The sequence below is a fragment of the Haematobia irritans genome, chromosome 3 (assembly GCF_050003625.1).
Source record: "Haematobia irritans isolate KBUSLIRL chromosome 3, ASM5000362v1, whole genome shotgun sequence".
Taxonomy (NCBI): Eukaryota; Metazoa; Arthropoda; class Insecta; order Diptera; family Muscidae; genus Haematobia; species Haematobia irritans.
The window spans coordinates 149369607-149388863 of record NC_134399.1 but is presented as its reverse complement, the minus strand read 5'-3'; the positions used below and the strand labels follow the sequence as shown (position 1 = coordinate 149388863).

Here is a 19257-nt window from a genome sequence, read left to right as displayed (position 1 = left end):
CCTTATCATAAAACAGTTTTCCGAAACAACATACAAGCGGTTTCACAGAAATTGTTCTCTTTTGACTCTTTTGCTGTGTTATATTGATATCTTTCGTCAACTCTCCCGGTTTCCATCTCTATTTCTCTATATACTCTCTCTGTCGCTTTGAATAAAATATCACAACATATGTATGTTTAGTCGAAATTTGTAAATTTATATATGTTTGTATTCACACATATGATTTTTATGAAACATTCATGCCCCAAACATAATATATTCTAACATATTAACATAGATGTCACAAACATTTAGTGCTAGTTTAGGAACATTACATGTTCGCACTTAAATATATTGTGGTTTAAAATCGTGCCCGAAACACATTTTGTTTATATCGGAACATATGAAAAACATATTTTTCTAACAGTGTATGCATGTCAAATTTGGTTGAAATCGGTTCAGATTTCGATATGGCTTCCATGTCTATGTTTTTCCGATTTGGGCAAAAATGGCCAAAATACCCACATTTACCTTATAAAATCGCCACTGCTAAGTCGAAAACTTGTAAAAGTGACTCAAATTTTCCTTTATTTCTAATATATATCTATCGATTGATAAATCATAAATACACTTTTGCGATGTTGGCTCTAAATTGGTTCAGATTTAAATGTTTATCATATATTTTTACTAACATTATGTTCCACCTAAGGGCAATTATTTGTTTTTCCCGCATTTAGTGTAAAACTTCTTACAAATTTTGGCATACTTTTTAATTCCTTAAATTTTCGCTATATTTTTTTTTTTGCATATCCGTTGATATTATGGATATAATTGGTATCTTAACAAATAATCGAGTTTTTAGAGTGGAATCTTTTTTCCCATAATGTTTGCAATGGACACATGTATCGCCTAAAAGTATGCAAATCAAATTCTTAACCGTAACTCTGTCTACTATATTTCATCGAGTCACTATAGATTTGTATTATCGTTTTAACCACGTATCGTGGGTTTTTACGGAGGAAGATGATAGGAGCACATTAAAATGGAAACTCCATCTCTCGGAGGAAGACGTAATGTCTGAGTTTTATATCCACATTAAAACTAGAAACTCCACTTATTGGAGAAAGCCATTACTGGCCACCTTTCTGCCAATTTTGTGTGTGACACTTTTTGAACCACTATTCAGAAGTTCTCAGCCGTAACGCTGCCTACTATATTTCACCATGTATCGTGGGTTTTTACATCATGATAGGAGCACATTAAAGTGGAAACTCCATCTCTCGGAGGAAGACGTAATGTCTGAGTTTTATATCCACATTAAAACTAGAAACTCCACTTATTGGAGAAAGCCATAACTGGCCACCTTTCATCGTGTCACTATAGTAGTCTATTATAGTTATCACAACATATCGTGCATTTTTACATAGGAGCACATTAAAATGAAAACTCCACCTCTCGGAGGAAGACATTACTGAGTTGTATACCCACATTAAAACGAGAAACGCCACTTCTTGGAGAAAGCCATAACAGAGATTTCTACGCAAATACAAAACAAATAATTAAACTATGTAATATTTTTTTTTTTATAAAAAGCATATAAAAGTTACAAATAATAATTATTTTAATTAAAATTTATAATCAAATATATTAAAAATAATTTAAATGAATTTAATGTTAACCAAACAAACAATGCACTGTATCATTTTGCTGGCTTTTTGTCAAGAGTAATAATAGATATATAAACAAAACCTAATGTCGGACAGAACCGACTATATTATACCCTATACCATTCACTATATTAAAAATTTGAGTTAAAATGAGATACCAACCGAGTTTAAGAGTAAGTGAGTCCAATAACATTGTACAATATTTAAATGATGTTATTTAAATTAGTCAGAAGGAAATAATATTGAAATATAATATTATATAGATTTTGGCAGTTTCGAATTTATCCATCTAGATTATAAGTCATAGCCGAAAATGCTCCACATAAATGAGTAATATGGGGCAAATGAAATATATAATTCCACAGAAGAAAGTAATCAAGTCCAGTTCACTTTAAGTCAATAATTTTGAATTTAAAAAAGAAAATTTAGATTTTTCTATGTAAAATATTAGAAAAAAGATTATAAAAATTCGTTGCATAGTTACAACACTTATATAAAACAAACTAAGTCTTAGTCAATCCAAAAAATTGTAATCAAAAAACTACTTTATCTGAATTTATATTAATTTATTTCTTGTGCAAAAATTTGTTGTGCATCCTTTTCACAAATGTGATTTATAAAGAACACCAACTTTATAGTATATTTTTTCACTAAACCCAATTTATCTTTACAACTTATTGGTGATGGTATAGGGTAAAAATCCTAAATTCAAATTCCATGCTGTTTTAATGTTTCGTAAAAACCAAACAAAAGAATGCTCACAATATTAGAAATAAAAAAAAAAACAAACGAAAAGCAAGTAATAAAAACATCTTGTTTTCTTCAAATAGAAGAGTCGATAAACAAAACACGATTTTAACAGAATAAAAAAAAACAACTCCAAACTTCTAAAACAACACAAATTCTCACAGCTGTCATTTGAAAAAAACACTCAGAAAAACATGCGATTTTCTTTCAAAATTAAGCAAAAAAAAAGCATAACAAAAAACAAAGTCACAGTCAAAATAAAAACTCCACTCCGCTTCTATAAACTTGCTTTTTTTGTAAATTGTCTTAGTATCGATTTTGTAACATTTGCTATTTCTTTACGCCTTATTTGTGTAAAGGAACCCAAACATGCAAAACAGCTTCCCTCACATTTACCAACCCCAACCCCCCCAACCTACCATAAAGTAACCCAATAAACATTATGTCATACACCACATATATTTTCATAGAAAACACATATTTCACTCATATAGCAACTCATAGTCATTTAGTAGAATTAGAATTTCAATGCAGTTTTTTTAATTTTTAGATTTTTTTATTTTATTTTATTTTTTTTTTTTTGTTTTATTTTGTATTTTTTGTTTTTAATTTTTAACCAATTTTTATATTTTATTATTAAAAAAAAATTATGAAAAAACCAACAATTTTCTTACCAAATCCATCATACGTTTCCAAAAAAAAAATCTCATCTTGATTGATACAAAAAAAAAAAATCAAAAAAATAACCAAATCACCTCATCAATGAACCAAATCAGGGGTTCGTATTTTAAATTCGAAGAAGGAGAAATACTGCCAAGACAAGAGGCTCGCATGTGGAAGGCGCGAAGTTTTCACTACGACAATGTTGCAGCGGCAATGTTGACATTATTCGCAGTACAGACCGGTGAAGGATGGCCACAGTAAGCTAAAAGTTTTTCCATAATTATTAGAGAATTAAGTTTGAACACCACCACCACCACCTCCACCTTCAATTATCTCACAATCAAGAATATATTTTTAAACACACATACACTAAACTAATTTTTATATATATTATATATAAAACAAAAAACAAATTTTGTAAAATATCTATAACTAAAATACGTTTTTTTTATTACAAAAAAAAAATTATTATTATTATAATAATGAAAATAATTTAGAGTACTGCAACACTCCATGGCTGCCACATATGAAGATAGGGGTCCAATACAAAATTTCCGGATTGAAATGTCCATATTTTATATCGTTTATTTTATCGTATTTCCATTCTTCTTTGTAAACATATTCGTGGCCTTGATTATCATTACTTTCCAAGAGCAAGGCGAAGCTGAATTACAAGATGGTGAAATTGATAAAAATCAGGTGAGATTAAAACGCCACAATACTCTGCTCTAAAAGAAAAATAAAAACTAAAAAAACAAAAAACAGAACAGACTCTAGTTAAAAGAATTTTAAAGCTATAATTGGTTTGCTAAATACAAAATTTTTGTTACTACAACTATTGATTGATCATAGATGTGTATATTTCTGTTTATATGTTTGTGTGTGTCTAAACTAACAAAACAAAAAATTTAAAATGCTAACAAAATTATTAGAATATAGTATCGCAAAACAACTGCCTCCAAAACTTCTGAAATCTTTTTTCCTATAACGTTTTAAATTTTATTTTTTCTGATTGTGTAGTTTTAAGTGAAATGTTTCAATATATTAAATTTAGTTGCATATATATAGAAAAAATTTAGGCTAGCTAATATATGCTTTTATTATGTTTATTTAATATTTTTTTTTTGTTTTCCTTTTTCCTCTATTTACAAAAATTAATTTTATCAAAAAAAAACATAACATAACATATTGATTCGTTATTGATTAATTGGTAGTTACTCTTCCTGCAACTCACGTATAGAGCGATATCAGTTATAACGTTCTAAATCTATATTACTTATATATCTTGAAGATCATTTTGAACTGGAAAGGGATTGCTCTCTTATCACCGCGAGTACAGGTAGATGACATTGAAAGTCGCTATAAAATTCATTTAGTTTACACCTCACGTATTGTGTGATATGAGTCATAATGTTCTACATCAATATTATTACTTATATATCACCAAGATCCTTATTAGAGAGAGCATATGTAGATTTCACAGAAAGTCGAAAGAGTTTTTAGTTGTCTTATTCCCTAAAACCAATATATCTACACTCATAGAAAAAATCATGCACGGCGTGCTCATTTTAAAACGATTCGTTCATGAAAGTGAATCAATACACATGTGGTGTCAAACTGTGAACAGGCGGTGTCAATCTGACAACGATAAAATGACACCATGCGTTGTCAAAACAACAACCAGCGTTCATGATCTAAAAACGTTATGGTTACGACTTTATAAACGAAATTAAAAAAAGATTTTCGCTAGGGTGACTCGAACCTGTGTTTTCTGCACCATACGCGTTAACAGTCGCCTTAGCACATTGCACCACCGAGGGAGTTGCCATAATAACATCTAACAATTATTTTAAGAGTTTTCGTGGCCATAGAAAAACGAATGCCGTTCATGAAATCGTGATTTTTACATGGTTGTTGCGAACGCCCGTGGACGAAATTGTGAACATTCCGTTTTGATTTTTTGTGAACGTTTCCGTTTCATTTTGTCACCGTCCGTTCACGACTGTGGAACGTAATTATTTCTATTAGTGTATGAATGGCAAGATATCGTCTTTTTTACCATTTTTCGAAATTGAAAATTAAATGTATGACATATACTTTTAAAAACGTTGCCACCTTTTTGTCGTACTGTGCCACTTTTTAATTACATTCATTAATACTGTAATATATTTTACACATTTCGATTGCAAATAGTGTCAAGATTTTAGATATTTTTCGATTCCTAACCAATAATCAAGTTGATGAGTCGAATATAAAATTTATGAGCAATTTTTCCTTTTTTTTATAACCTTCACCATAGGATGGGGGTATATTAACTTTGCCATTCCGTTTGTAACACTCGAAATATTGCTCTAAGACCCCATAAAGTATATATATTCAGGGTCGTGGTGAAATTCTGAATCGATCTGAGCATGTCCGTCCGTCCGTCTGTTGAAATCACGCTAACTTCCGAACGAAACAAGCTATCGACTTGAAACTTGGCACAAGAAGTTGTTATTGATGTAGGTCGGATGGTATTGCAAATGGGCCATATCGGTCCACTTTTGCGTATAGCCCTCATATAAACGGACCCCCAAATTTGGCTTGCGAGGCCTCTAAGAGAAGCTAATTTCATCCGATCCGGCTGAAATTTGGTATATGGTGTTAGAAATTTGGTACATGGTGTTAGTATATGGTCCACATCGGTCCATAATTATATATAGCCCCCATATAAACCGATCCCCAGATTTGGCTTGCGGAGACTCTAAGAGAAGCAAATTTCATCCGATCCAGCTGAAATTTGGTACATGGTGTCAGCATATGATCCCTAATGACCATGCAAAAATTGCTCTGTATCGGTCCATAATTATATATAGCCCCCATATAAACCGATCACCATATTTGTCCTCTGGAGCCTCTTGGAAGACCAAAATTCATCTGATTCAGTTGAAATTTGGTACATGGTATCAGCATATGATCTCGAAAAACATGCAAAAATTGGTCCACATCGATCCATAATTATATATAGCCCCCATATAAACCGATCCCCAGATTTGGCTTGCGGAGCCTCTAAGAGAAGCAAATTTCATCCGATCCGGCTGATATTTGGTACATGGTGTTAGTATATGGTCTCTAATGACCATACAAAAATTGCTCTACATCGGTCCATAATTATATATAGCCACCATATAAACCGACCCCCAGATTTGACCCCCGGAGCCCCTGGGAAGAGCAAAATTCATCCGATTCGGTTGAAATTTGGTACGTGATGTTAGTATATGGTATCCAACAACCATGCAGGAATTGGTTCATATCAGTCCATAATTATATATAGCACCCATATAAACCGATCCCCAGATTTGTCCTCCGGTGCCTTTTGGAGAAGCAAAATTTATCCGATCTGGTTGAAATTTTGTACGTGGTAGTAGTATATGATATTTAACAACCATGCCAAAAGTGGTCCATATCAGTCCATAATCACATATAGCCCCCATATAAACCGATCCCGAGATTTGGTGTTGGAGCCTCTTGGAGGAGCAAATTTCATCCGAGTCAGTTGAAATTTGATACATTGTGCTAGTATGTGGCCGTTAACAACCATGCCTAACTAGGTCCATATCGGTCTATAGTTATATATAAAGGGTGATACGGTCAAAATTTGGTCAAGATAAACGGGTGTAAATCGGTGAAATCGTTTATTTAAAAAATCAAATTAAATTTCTTTTTCAAGTTCAATTAGTATAAAATTCAGGAAAAAGTATTCAGTTAGGCTTTCGCTTTTCCAAATTCGAATTGCCGGGCCTCACGCTTGACACCTTCCATCAGATTTTGTACAGCCACCTTGTCCAGCTTCTTCGCCGCAGAAAGCCAATTTGCCTTGAACTGCTGCTCGTCCTTAGCAGTTTTTTTGGTCTTCTTTAGGTTCCGCTTGACAATAGCCCAGTATTTCTCAATTGGGCGGAGCTCTGGCGTGTTGGGAGGCTTCTTGTCCTTGGGAACCACCTGCACGTTGTTGGCAGGATACCACTCCATGGCCTTTTTACCGTAATGGCAACATGCCAAATCCGGCCAAAACAGTACGGAACAACCGTGTTTCTTCAGGAAAGGCAGCAGACGTTTATTCAAACACTCTTTCACGTACATTTCTTGGTGGACAGTCCCGGAAGCTATGAAAATGCTGCTTTTCAAGCCACAGGTACAGATGGCTTGCCAAACCAGATATTTCTTTGCGAACTTTGACAGTTTTATGTGCTTGAAAATATCTGCTACCTTTCCCCTTCCTTTTGCCGTATAAAATTCCTGTCCCGGAAGCTGCTTGTAGTCGGCTTTGACGTAGGTTTCGTCGTCCATTACGACGCAGTCAAACTTCGTCAGCATCGTCGTGTACAGCCTCCGGGATCGCGCTTTGGCCGTCGTATTTTGTTTATCATCGCGATTTGGAGTCACTACCTTCTTGTAAGTCGATAGTCCGGCTCGTTTTTTGGCTCGATGCACGGTTGTAGACGATACACCCAGCTTATTTGCGGCATCTCGGAGAGAGAGTTTAGGGTTTCGCTTGAAACTACCGGCAACTCTCTTTGTCGTCTCAGCGGCTTCCGGTTTTCGATTTCCCCCCGAGCCAGACTTCCTGGCTGTCGACAAACGTTCCCCAAACACTTTAATTACATTTGTAACGGTTGATTTGGCAACTTATAGCGATTTTGCCAGCTTTGCGTGCGAGTAGCTTGGATTTTCGCGATGCGCGAGCAAAATTTTGATACGCTGCTCTTCTTACTTGGACGGCATTTTGACAACTGAAGAGTGAATTCCAAAATCAAAATAGGAGCAACATTCTACACACACACACACCTTCAAAATGAGGGGTGTTCAGGTTTTTTAAATGCAAAGTTGAAAGAAATACGTCAAGTTTATATTGACCAAATTTTGACCGTATCACCCTTTATAGCCCTCAGATAAATCGATCCCCAATCACACAAAGATTGGTCCATATCAAGTTCATAATTGTATATAGCCCCCATATAAGCGACCCCCATAATTCAATTCTGGCTCTCTACGTACCGTGCAAAAGTCCATATCGATTCGTAATTATTTGTAGACTTACCTATACATACCTTTTTTGTCTAATATATACCACGTATGGACTAACTCACAATTTAGAAAACGATGTTAAGAAGTTTTAAGATACCACAACCCAAGTAATTCGATTGTGGATGACAGTCTTTCGTAGAACATACGTCCATATATACTTGTTTTAACAATAATATTATCAGCGTATACTTTTATCGCCTAAAAGTATGCAAGACAAGCTTTCTATATTAGAAAACCGGGTCAATATTCTTAATATTAAGAAGTAAATGGAGATAAAACTAATGTTAGATTAGTTAAGATCTAATAAACAAAAGTTATTTCACTACGCTATATAATACACTGATATAAATGTGTTTATTTGTTGAATTTTCTTTATGATTTTTAAAATGAGCGTGCCATATTTTATGGATTGTGATACTTTGTATGCCATTCTCCAGAAATTTTCATCAGCAACGTTGTTGCTATACTATAGTTTAGGTGACTATTTTCCATTAACTTATCTGATATCTATGATGTGATATCTCACCAAAAACTCTCATTAATAAATAATCTTGGATTAAACAATAACTAAATACGTTTGGAGGTAATTGGTAAACATTTACCATTGAGAAGCTTATTTACCTTTACATGTCCTCTAAAGGAAATACTTCTCTGCAGCAATACCCAGATCAAAATTTTAAGCGACTGTACTTCAGTCGCGTCAAGTGGGCAGCGAATTTGATGATATCCAAAATGATGATATTTTCGAAAAAGTTTAAACGCTCAGGAATGTTCATAAAATTATTAACGGATCTAACAAAACAACTTTTTTCTTTTCAAAGAGAGAAATCTATAAAAAAAAACGTTTGTTAACTTATTAGAGATAATTTCCGTACTAATTAAATACAAACTCTATCTAGTCATTCGCGGATGTAAAAAAAAACGAGTGGATGCACATTATGGACCACGCATACCCAGAATAGTTTGAAGTTGCGAATGTAGAAGATTTAAAGCTAGTTGAGTTTTTAATAAATAAAAACCTATGTTTCTTATAAAATATAAAATAAATAAATATGTAAGTCGATAAGCAAACATGAACGTGTATTAAGCAACCTATATCCGTCGCAATCTTTATCTTTTTATACCCTCCACCATAGGATGGGGGGTATATTAACTTTGTCATTCCGTTTGTAACACATCGAAATATTGCTCTAAGACCCCATAAAGTATATATATTCGTGGTGAAATTCTGAGTCGATCTGAGCATGTCCGTCCGTCTGTTGAAATCACGCTAACTTCCGAACGAAACAAGCTATCGACTTGAAACTTGGCACAAGTAGTTGTTATTGATGTAGGTCGGATGGTATTGCAAATGGGCCATATCGGTCCACTTTTACGTATAGCCCCCATATAAACGGACCCCCAAATTTGGCTTGCGAGGCCTCTAAGAGAAGCAAATTTCATCAGATGCGGCTGAAATTTGGTACATGGTGTTAGTATATGGTATCTAACAACCATGCAAAAATTGGTCCACATCGGTCCATAATTATATATAGCCCCCATATAAACCGATCTTCCGATTTGACTTGCAGAGCCTCTAAGACAAACAATTTTCATCCGATTTGGCTGAAATTTGGTGCATGGTGTTAGTATATGGTCTCTAACAACCATGCAAAAATTGGTCCACATCGGTCCATAATTATATATAGCCCCCATATAAACCGATCCCCCGATTTGGCTTCCGGAGCCTCTAAGAGAAGCAAATTTCATCCGATCCGGCTGAAATTTGGTACATGGTGTTAGTATATGGTCTCTAACAACCATGCAAAAATTGGTCCATATCGGTTTATAATTATATATAGCCCCCATATAAACCGATCCCCCGATTTGGCTTCCGGAGCCTCTAAGAGAAGCAAATTTCATCCGATCCGGCTGAAATTTGGTACATGGTGTTAGTATATGGTCTCTAACACCCATGCAAAAATTGGTCGATATCGGTCCATAATTATATATAGGCCCCATATAAACCGATCCCCAGATTTGATCTCCGGAGCACCTTGGAAGAGCAAAATTCTTCCCATTCGGTTTAAATTTGGTACGTGATGTTGGTATAGGGTATCCAACAACCATGCAGGAATTGGTTCCTATCAGTCCATAATAATATATAGCTCCCATATAAACCGATCGCCAGATTTGACCTCCGGTGCCGTTTGGAGAAGCAAAATTCATCCGATCTGGTTGAAATTTGGTACGTGGTGGTAGTATATGATATTTAACAACCATGTGAGTTGAAATTTGTGGATGACAGTCTTTCGTAGAAGTTTCTACGCAATCCATGGTGGAGGGTACATAAGATTCGGCCTGGCCGAACTTATGGCCGTATATACTTGTTTCTCTCTCGCACTCTCTGACGTTTATGATCATATATATGTTTCCACGAAATTTCCAAATTAATATACGTTTGCATCCATATCTATGGATATTTAAAAATGAAATGTTCCAAACATAATGTGTTCTAACATATCAACATTATATGCTTGCACTTAAAAATGTACTAAAAATTTGAGCTCCAAACATATAATTTTTACAAAGAAACATATTTTTAGTATTTTTCGTCCGTGTAGAGAACGGACGATATAACGAAATCTAGGTTTCTGGAAATTATTATGGTTGCTCTATTACCTTTTTTATTAATTCAGATCACAGTCATTGAGATGACCAGCTGACTTTTGTTCTTCTTTAACCCTTTCACTACCAAATTAAACCTAATGTTAAAAACTTTCATTTTTCCTCTGTTTCTACTTGTACTAACAGCAAGTAGAAAAATATTGCAATTTGGCCTACCTCAATTATTTATAAAGCAATATGTGTTAGTTCTGAAAACTTAATTCTTGAATTGTAACCAACTGGTCATACGGTCATACTAAACGCTATTTGGTCTGTAATATCGGTTGAAGTGTTGAAGAAAAAAATCAAAAAAGAATTTGAAATAATATAGGCTATAGTTTTTATATGAATATCGATTTACTAGAGACGTATAGTAGAAGAATTGTCTCAAAATTGTGTATTTTTTGTTTATTGTCAAGAAATTTTATGAAAATACATTTAATGGCCCAGCAATATGGAAAATATTTATAGCTTATTTAGATAAGAGCCTCTACTTTTAAATATCATCGAGAAATAAATCGAAACTAAATGGGGAGTTAGAGTTTGGAGTCGTTTTCAAATGTCCTCTGTAGTGGACATTGGTAGTGAAAGGGTTAATCGGAATAAAAAAAAAAACAAGTAAGTAAAGTGGAAAGTCGGGCGGGGCCAACTATATCATACCCTAAACCACCATTACAGAATTAGTAATCATAAGCATTTGTGGGGTAGCATATAGGTCTGGGAGATAAACCGCAGTTGCATATTTAAGAAAATTAAGGGGTACATGTTTATGGGTGCTTTGTGTCAATCTGACTATAGCTCATAGTCAATGTTGCCACGGAAAATGTTCGGTTTACCCTACAAGGACAAAAAAAAGTTCCCTACTTCCCCATACATTTCCAAACAATTTTCCCTACTATATTTTTCGTTAAATTTAAAAAAAAATTACAAAACAAAAATGGTTCTAAATACTTTATTATCTTAAAACATGAATATACAATGTATATAACTTAGAATATACATTTGTATTACCACCACGGTTGCCACAGTTGGTAGAATTCTACCCTAATTAGTAATCTTTTTTGTTAAATCTCTACAAAAATAAAATTTTGGAAAAAGTTTCTATAAACAAATTTTTGTGAGAAATTTTTCTATAGAAATAAAATTTTGACAATAAATTCTATAGAAATAAAATTTTGAGAAAATTGTTTATAGAAATAATATTTAAAAAAAAATCTATAGAAGTACAATTTTGACTAAATGTTCTATAGAAATAAAATGTTGACAAAATTCTCTACAGGAATAAAGTTTACCACACATTGTTAAAGATCAAGCCTTGCCGGCTTCTAATTTCCTCCTCTAGAGCTACCAAAATGTACAAATTATTACAAATTGTGTTGAGTGAAAATGTCCTACATTGTGGCCCTACGTCCCTACAAGATGCTAAATATTAGAAAAACCCTACATATAGGGAATTTCCCCTACTTCTAGCAACACTGGCTGTATTGATATTGCGCCTACGGGGTTAGTATGCCACTAATATTGAGCCCATTATTAAAAAAGAGAAAATCGTTTAATTAGTGTGGGTAATAAATACAAATTTGTAAAAAATCGAGCAATATTCTTATGTAAGAGCTACAAGTACGTATAAGTACGATCGGCTAGTACATCAAAATTTGAAATTTGAGTAACATTGGTTAATAAATAAAAGTACTATGGCCAAATTTGGGAAAATTGAGCGATGCATATATATGGAAGCTATATCTAAATCTGAACCAATTTGCATAATATTTTTCGGGTTTGATTAATACCACAAAAGGATACCTTGTGCACGATTTGCGTAAGATCAGTTATGAAATGAGGCCTGTATGGTCAAAAATAAGGTTATTAGGGGCGAATTTTTCAAAATCGGGTGATACATATATGGGAGCTATATCTATATCTGAACCGATTTCGATGAAATTTTGCACATACAGTTAGTACTATAGAGGACTGGATCTAGCCAACTTTTAGTAAGATCGGTTAATAAATAAGGGTTCTATGGCCAAATTTGGGATAATCGGGCTATACATATATATGGGAGCTATATCTAAATCTGAACCGATTTCGATGGTTTTTTTCACATATAGTAAGTGCTAGAGAAGACTACATTTAGCCAAATTTGGGTAAGATCGGTTAATAAATAAGGGTTTTATGGCCAAATTTAGAAAAATCGGGTGGTACATATATATGGGAGCTATAGCTAAATCTGAACCGATTTCCATGATTTTTTACACATATAGTTAGTGCTATAGAAGATTATATTTAGCCAACTTTGAGTAAGATCGGTTGATAAATAAAGGCTTTGTGGCCAAATTTGGGAAAATCGGGCGATACATATATATGAGAGCTATATCTAAATCTGATCCGATTTGGATGAAATTTTGCAGACTTCAAGGGCGATGGAAAAGATAACCTTTTGCCAAATTTGGTGATGATCCGTTTGAAAAAACGCGCAACGTGACCCCATTTGTCGAAATCGGGCGATACATATATATGGGAGCTATATCTAAATTTGATCCGATTTCTTCAAATTCAATAGGGTTCGTCCTTGTGCCCAAAAAACTCCCTGTACCAAATTTCATCAAAATCGGTTAATAATTCCGACCGGAATCCTGTGAACAACAAATACATGGACAGACGGACGGACGGACACCAAGCGCTAGATCGCCTCAGGAGGTGATTCTGAGTCGATCGGTATATATTTTATGGGGTCTAAAATCAATATTTCTGGTAGGCACATTTTTTGGCCGATCAAACTTATTATACCCTGACCACTATGTGGGTTAGGGTATAAAAAAAGGATTTACTTCTTTCCAAAGCCTGAATAAAATGAGTTTTCAGTTTACAACTTTCAATTTGTCACCAATTGAAAAGTAGTAAAGTATATTTATTGGATAGAGTATTAAGAATAAGTGAAAATCCGAATGGATGCTATTAAAATTCATAATAATTGAAAGTTTTCAGCTAGCTAATAATGAAAATACTCGTGGGATGTGGGACATGCATACCCAAGCATATATTCCTTCTGGTTTGAAATACAAAATTTGTTCTAAACGGATTGTCAGACATGTCTTGAAAGGATCGACATCAATGATCTCTTTTAAATGAAGATAGATAGCGAAGATTTTTTTTTGTTTTTTTTTTTGTTGATCAAAATTTATTAGCTAATATTGGTCTATATAAAAGCTCGATTTTGGCCACATAGAAAAGTTGAAGAGTCGAACATTCAAAAATCGATTGTTAGAATTGTTATATTGGTGTCCAAAAGGATTTATTAAATTAAAGATAATCATATAAAACGATTTTAAATAATTTATAATATAGTACTAGTGTAACATAATACATAGTGGATTATATACATTATATTAAATAATATTACATTTTAGTCAACTTTTGAAACATTTCACTTAAAACTATAACTAATCATAATAGACAATATCGAAAATTTTCATAACATGACTCCTTTAGTAATCCAAAAAAAAAAAAAAAAAAACAAATAGAAAAACAAAATTATTGTGCATAGTTTTAGTCTCTTTATTAAACAACTGAAAGTCATAAATAGTCTATGCAAATAGAACTCATGTATATAAATATGCATATAAACGCTAGATCACTTAGATCCCAGCCAATCCCTATAGACCTTAACGGTCGTCAGTTGTTCATATCATAGAAACTTATTTTATTTTATTCGTTCAGTTGATTTCATTTTATTCATATTTCAGTTCATTATAGTTTTATGGTTTGATGTGTATAAATGTTGAACATTTTCCGGAAGTTGCTATAAAAAAACAAAGTTTTTTAAATTATGTTACTAATTTTAAAGAACAAAACAATTTTACCATGAACATTTTATTGAGTTTTTTATTAAACGATATAAAATGTTTTTGGTAAAATATATAATAGTTTATGTATTTATGCATTAAATAGGACAAGGTTTGTATAATGCTTTTAGATGCAAAAAAAAAAAAAAAAAATAAAATAAAGATTGAGGAAATGGGCGCACATTTGAAATGCTCTCGCTTTAGTTATTATTTAATTGCTAACTGCTAATTTAGTAATGTGAATGAAATATCTTATTTTAAGTGCACCACAATGGATTTTTGTTTTAGTTTATTGGCTCAACAAACCAGATGTTAAACATGTAAATTACATAATTTAATAAATATTTATAAGAGAAATAAGTCCAAAAAATATTGGAAACGTTTGTTATGTGCTTTAAAGGTCTCAAAATGTGTATACTGAACGTTTCTAGACCTTAGGTTAGGTTAAAGTTGCAACCCGATTAAGTTTCAGACTCACTTAGACTATTCAGTCCATTGTGATACCACATTAACTAAAAGTACCTATTACATATGGGCACTTCTAGTCTTAACCACTGAACCTTATCTATTATTTTCTTCTGTTGAACCAACCAGATTGTTCCAAAAACATTAGCAGACTGCTTAAGTTAACGTTTTCCAGGTCCGCCAGTAATCTAACATAAAGCTATATGCCCCTAAAATTCGCTTACGCCTTACACAAAATGCAGGACACTGGCACAAGAAGTGTTTAATTGATTCCTTTTCCTCCGCATCATGACAGCTCATACAATAGTCATTATACTTCGCGCCAATAGTTTTTGCAAAATCGCCTATCAGGCAGCGACCCGTTATAACAGATATCAGGAGTGATATCTGGCGTCTCGAGAACACTAGCATATCTAGTGTGCGGTTTAAGTTTAAATGGGGCCATATTTGCTTGGTGTCGTTACAACCCTTACAATTCTCCCATCGAACATTTGCCATCATGACAGCCTTCTCACGCAGTAAGAGCTTGCAGGTAGCCAGAGGCATACCAACAGATTGTAGTTCCTCTGGAATATGTAAGGTAGTTCCTAGCCTTGCTAGCTCATCTGCTTCACAGTTCCCCGGTATGTTCCTATGGCCAGGCACCCATATTAGGTGAATATTGTGCTGCTCAGCCATCTCATTGAGAGATTTGCGGCAGTCGATGACCGTTTTCGAGTTGAGGAACACAGAGTCCAAGGATTTTATTGCAGGTTGACTGTCTGAGTATATATTAATGCCAATATTGCTTGGGGCATTACTTCTCAGCCAATTCACCACTTCTCTTATTGCTAATATTTCAGCCTGAAAAACACTACAGTGATTAGGTAATCTTTTGGAACTATTCGAAGTTCCAGATCTTTAGAATATACTCCGAAACCCACTTGTCCATCCAATTTGGAGCCATCAGTGTAGAAATCTAAATATCGTTTATTCCAGGGGTCTGTGTGCACCTCGCCTCACTGTTGGGAATTAGAGTTTCAAACTTTTTGTCGAAAAGTGGTCTCGCCAGAGTGTAATATACTACATTAGGCACATCTGGCATTATTTTGCGGACCGAACTGTGGCCGTACATTTTGTCCAACCACAGCGATAGCTCGCGCAACCGCACTGTCGTTGTTACAACTGACTGTTTGGCCAAAATGTCTAAAGGCAATAGATGCAGCATGACATTAAGGGAATCTGATCCTGTCTTACTGAATGCGCGTGAGATACCCAAGCACGCCATACTCTGAACTTTATCTAAACCTGTCGATTGTTGAAGTGCCGGTCACCAGACTATAACACCATACAGCATTATAGGTCTAACCACTGCCGTGTATAGCCAATGCACAATTTTCGGTTTTAGTCCCCACTTTTTTCCTATTGCCTTTTTGCACGAGTACAAAGCTACCGTGGCTTTTCTCGCTCTTTCTTCAATATTAAGCTTAAAGTTCAGCTTCCTGTCCAGAATAACGCCAAGGTATTTTGCACACTCACTAAAGGGGATTTCAACACCCTCTAAGGATATGGGCTTAAACGTGGGAGTTTTGCGATCTTTGCAGTACATAACTAATTCTGTCTTTGCAGGATTTACTCCAAGACCATTCTCTTTCGCCCATTTCTCAGTCATCCGGAGGGCTCTCTGTACAACATCTCTGATTGTGGATGGGAATTTTCCCCTGACTGCTAGAACAACATCGTCTACGTATGCCACCACTTTTATCCGTTCTTTTTCTAGGTAAACCACACTGATAGAAAAAGTTTCGTTATATTAACGAAATGTGTCATTAAAACTGAGCTAATGAAACAAATTCGTTAATACAATGAAATTTTTCGTTATTATAACGATCTTTGTGTTAATCAACGTAACGTTTCGTACTGTTAACGAATATTTTCATTGTATTGATGAAAATGTTCTCTTATATCAACGAAAATTTTTCGTTGGCTCAATTTTAATGAAATTTTCTTTGTGTGCAGAAGGTTGTTTAAAGCAACATTCCAAAGAAGAGGTGATAGAACTCCTCCTTGGGGAATGTCTCTGTTCACATACCTTTGTATGTTTGCTTGTCCTAGTGTGGCCGAAATACGTCTCCTCATGAGCAGTTCATCTACACACAAAGAAAATTTCATTAAAATTGAGCCAACGAAAATTTTTCATTGATATAAGGAAACATTTTCATCAATACAATGAAAATATTCGTTAATGGTACGAAACATTACGTTGATTAACAGAAGATTCATCATAATAACGAAAAATTTCGTTGTACTAACGAATTTGTTTCATTGGCTCTATTTTAATGACACATTTCGTTAATATAACGAAACTTTTCTATTAGTGTAGCAGCCTAAGTATACCTGGATCAACATTCAGAGTTGCCAATCCATTTAATATCGAGCTCGGATGGACATTATTGAACGCCCCTTCGATGTCTAGAAACGCCACGATTGTGTATTCCTTGGCAGATAGTGAGCTTTCAATAAAGCTGACTAGTTCATGCAATGCAGCCTCAGTAGACCTACCCTTCGAGTATGCATGCTGTCGTTTCGAGAGCAAACTTGAATCGTCGCTAGTTCTAAGATATATATCGATCATCCTCTCCAGAGTCTTCAGTAGGAATGAGAATAAGCTTATTGTTCGGAAATCCATCGCAATCGAGTGAGAGTCTTTTCCCGATTTCGGTATGAAAACGACTTTTGTTTCCCTCCACTTTCCTGGAATATATGCTAAGTTGATACATCCTTTATATATCGCCGACAACCAGGGGATAATTCTGTCACTCACTGCTTGTAACTCCGCCGTAGTGATGCCATCAGGTCCGAGGGACTTGAATGGTCCAAAGCAGTTTAAAGCCCATTTTATTCTAGATTTCGATAGGAAATGACCGCTGAGCCGCTGTGGCACCACCAGAACATGGTTCAACCGTCTGATTTCCAGGAAAATGTGTGTCCAATAGTACCTCCAGCGTCTTCTCACTGGACGTTGTCCAATTGCCCTCCGATGTTTTAAGGAAAACTGGAGCGGAGTTGGTGGATGCTAGAACCTTCCGTAGTGTGGAAGCCTCGGACGTATGCTCAATACTGCTGCAGTAATCATTCCAAGATGTATGCTGAGCCTTTCTCGGTTCTCGCTTGTATCCTCTCAGATTCTTCTTGTAAGCGTCCCAATCCTCAGAGGCTCTAGTGGACTTTGCCTTGTTAAAGAGCGTCCTGCAGGATTTCCTCATATTACTTAACTCCATAGACCACAATGGTGGTCGATTTTCCCACCTTGGCTTTCCTCTATGGCATGCAGCTTTCAGTGAGATGTTGACGTCCTTAGTAATCCGCTCCACTGTGTTCGATATCTTGAACAGTGCTCATATTTTATTCTGGTATTTCCGGTACCATCATATTGAACGATTCCTTATACCTATTCCAATTAACTTTCCTAACATTTGGCAGAAATATGGTCTTGGTGGTATGAACATCAAGTTTGAAACTGATGTAGCGATGACCTGAGAAACTATGTTCACTTAAAACCTGCCACTCAGATATCATTTCATTCAGGTCTTGCGATGCAAAGGTGATGCCCAATTATTGCAAACTATAAAACTAGTACGCAAAATAAACTCTAGGAGTGGCTCTCCTCTTGTATTAATGTCACCACTTCCCCATTTACTAGGATGTGCATTTGCGTCGCATTCTAGACCTTGATGTCCGTCCGCCAGAGATAGTCTGTATCAAACTTTTTTAGGTTTGCGACTGTCGCAAAGTTGTAAACATCGTAAACGTCACATACGCGTCGTAAATGTAGAAAAAGTAACAAAAGTCGCAAACTGAAAATACTTTAGTCGCGTCAGCTAGGCGGCGAATTCGATGATATCCAAGACGATGGTATGTGCGAAGAAGTTTCAATTCTTAGGAATGTTCACAATTTTTGGTTCTAGTCCCCACATTTTCGCTATTGCCTTTTGCACGAGTACAGGGTAACCGTGGATTTTCTCGTCCTTTCTTAGCTTTGAGTTCAGTCTCCTGTCCAATATAACCCCAAGGTATTTTGCACACTCTTCAACGGGAATTTCGATACCACCTAAGAAAATAGGCTTGAACATGGGAAAACTTTCACAAATTTCTGCAGAAACTCACAGCGAATGCTGTCAAACTAAATTAACAAATTTTCA

At 34.9% G+C, this 19257-nt stretch overlaps 1 protein-coding gene across 1 annotated transcript in view; it reads left to right on the top strand.

The window, feature by feature from the left end:
- The window catches only part of cac (calcium voltage-gated channel subunit cacophony), a 289864-nt gene that overhangs the window by 111260 nt on the left and 159347 nt on the right, over positions 1–19257 (top strand). Inside the window, exons 14-15 of the mRNA XM_075299357.1 lie at positions 3170–3313; positions 3554–3755. Of these exons, the coding sequence (XP_075155472.1) occupies positions 3170–3313; positions 3554–3755 (346 nt within the window). The remainder of the gene's footprint in view (positions 1–3169; positions 3314–3553; positions 3756–19257) is intronic.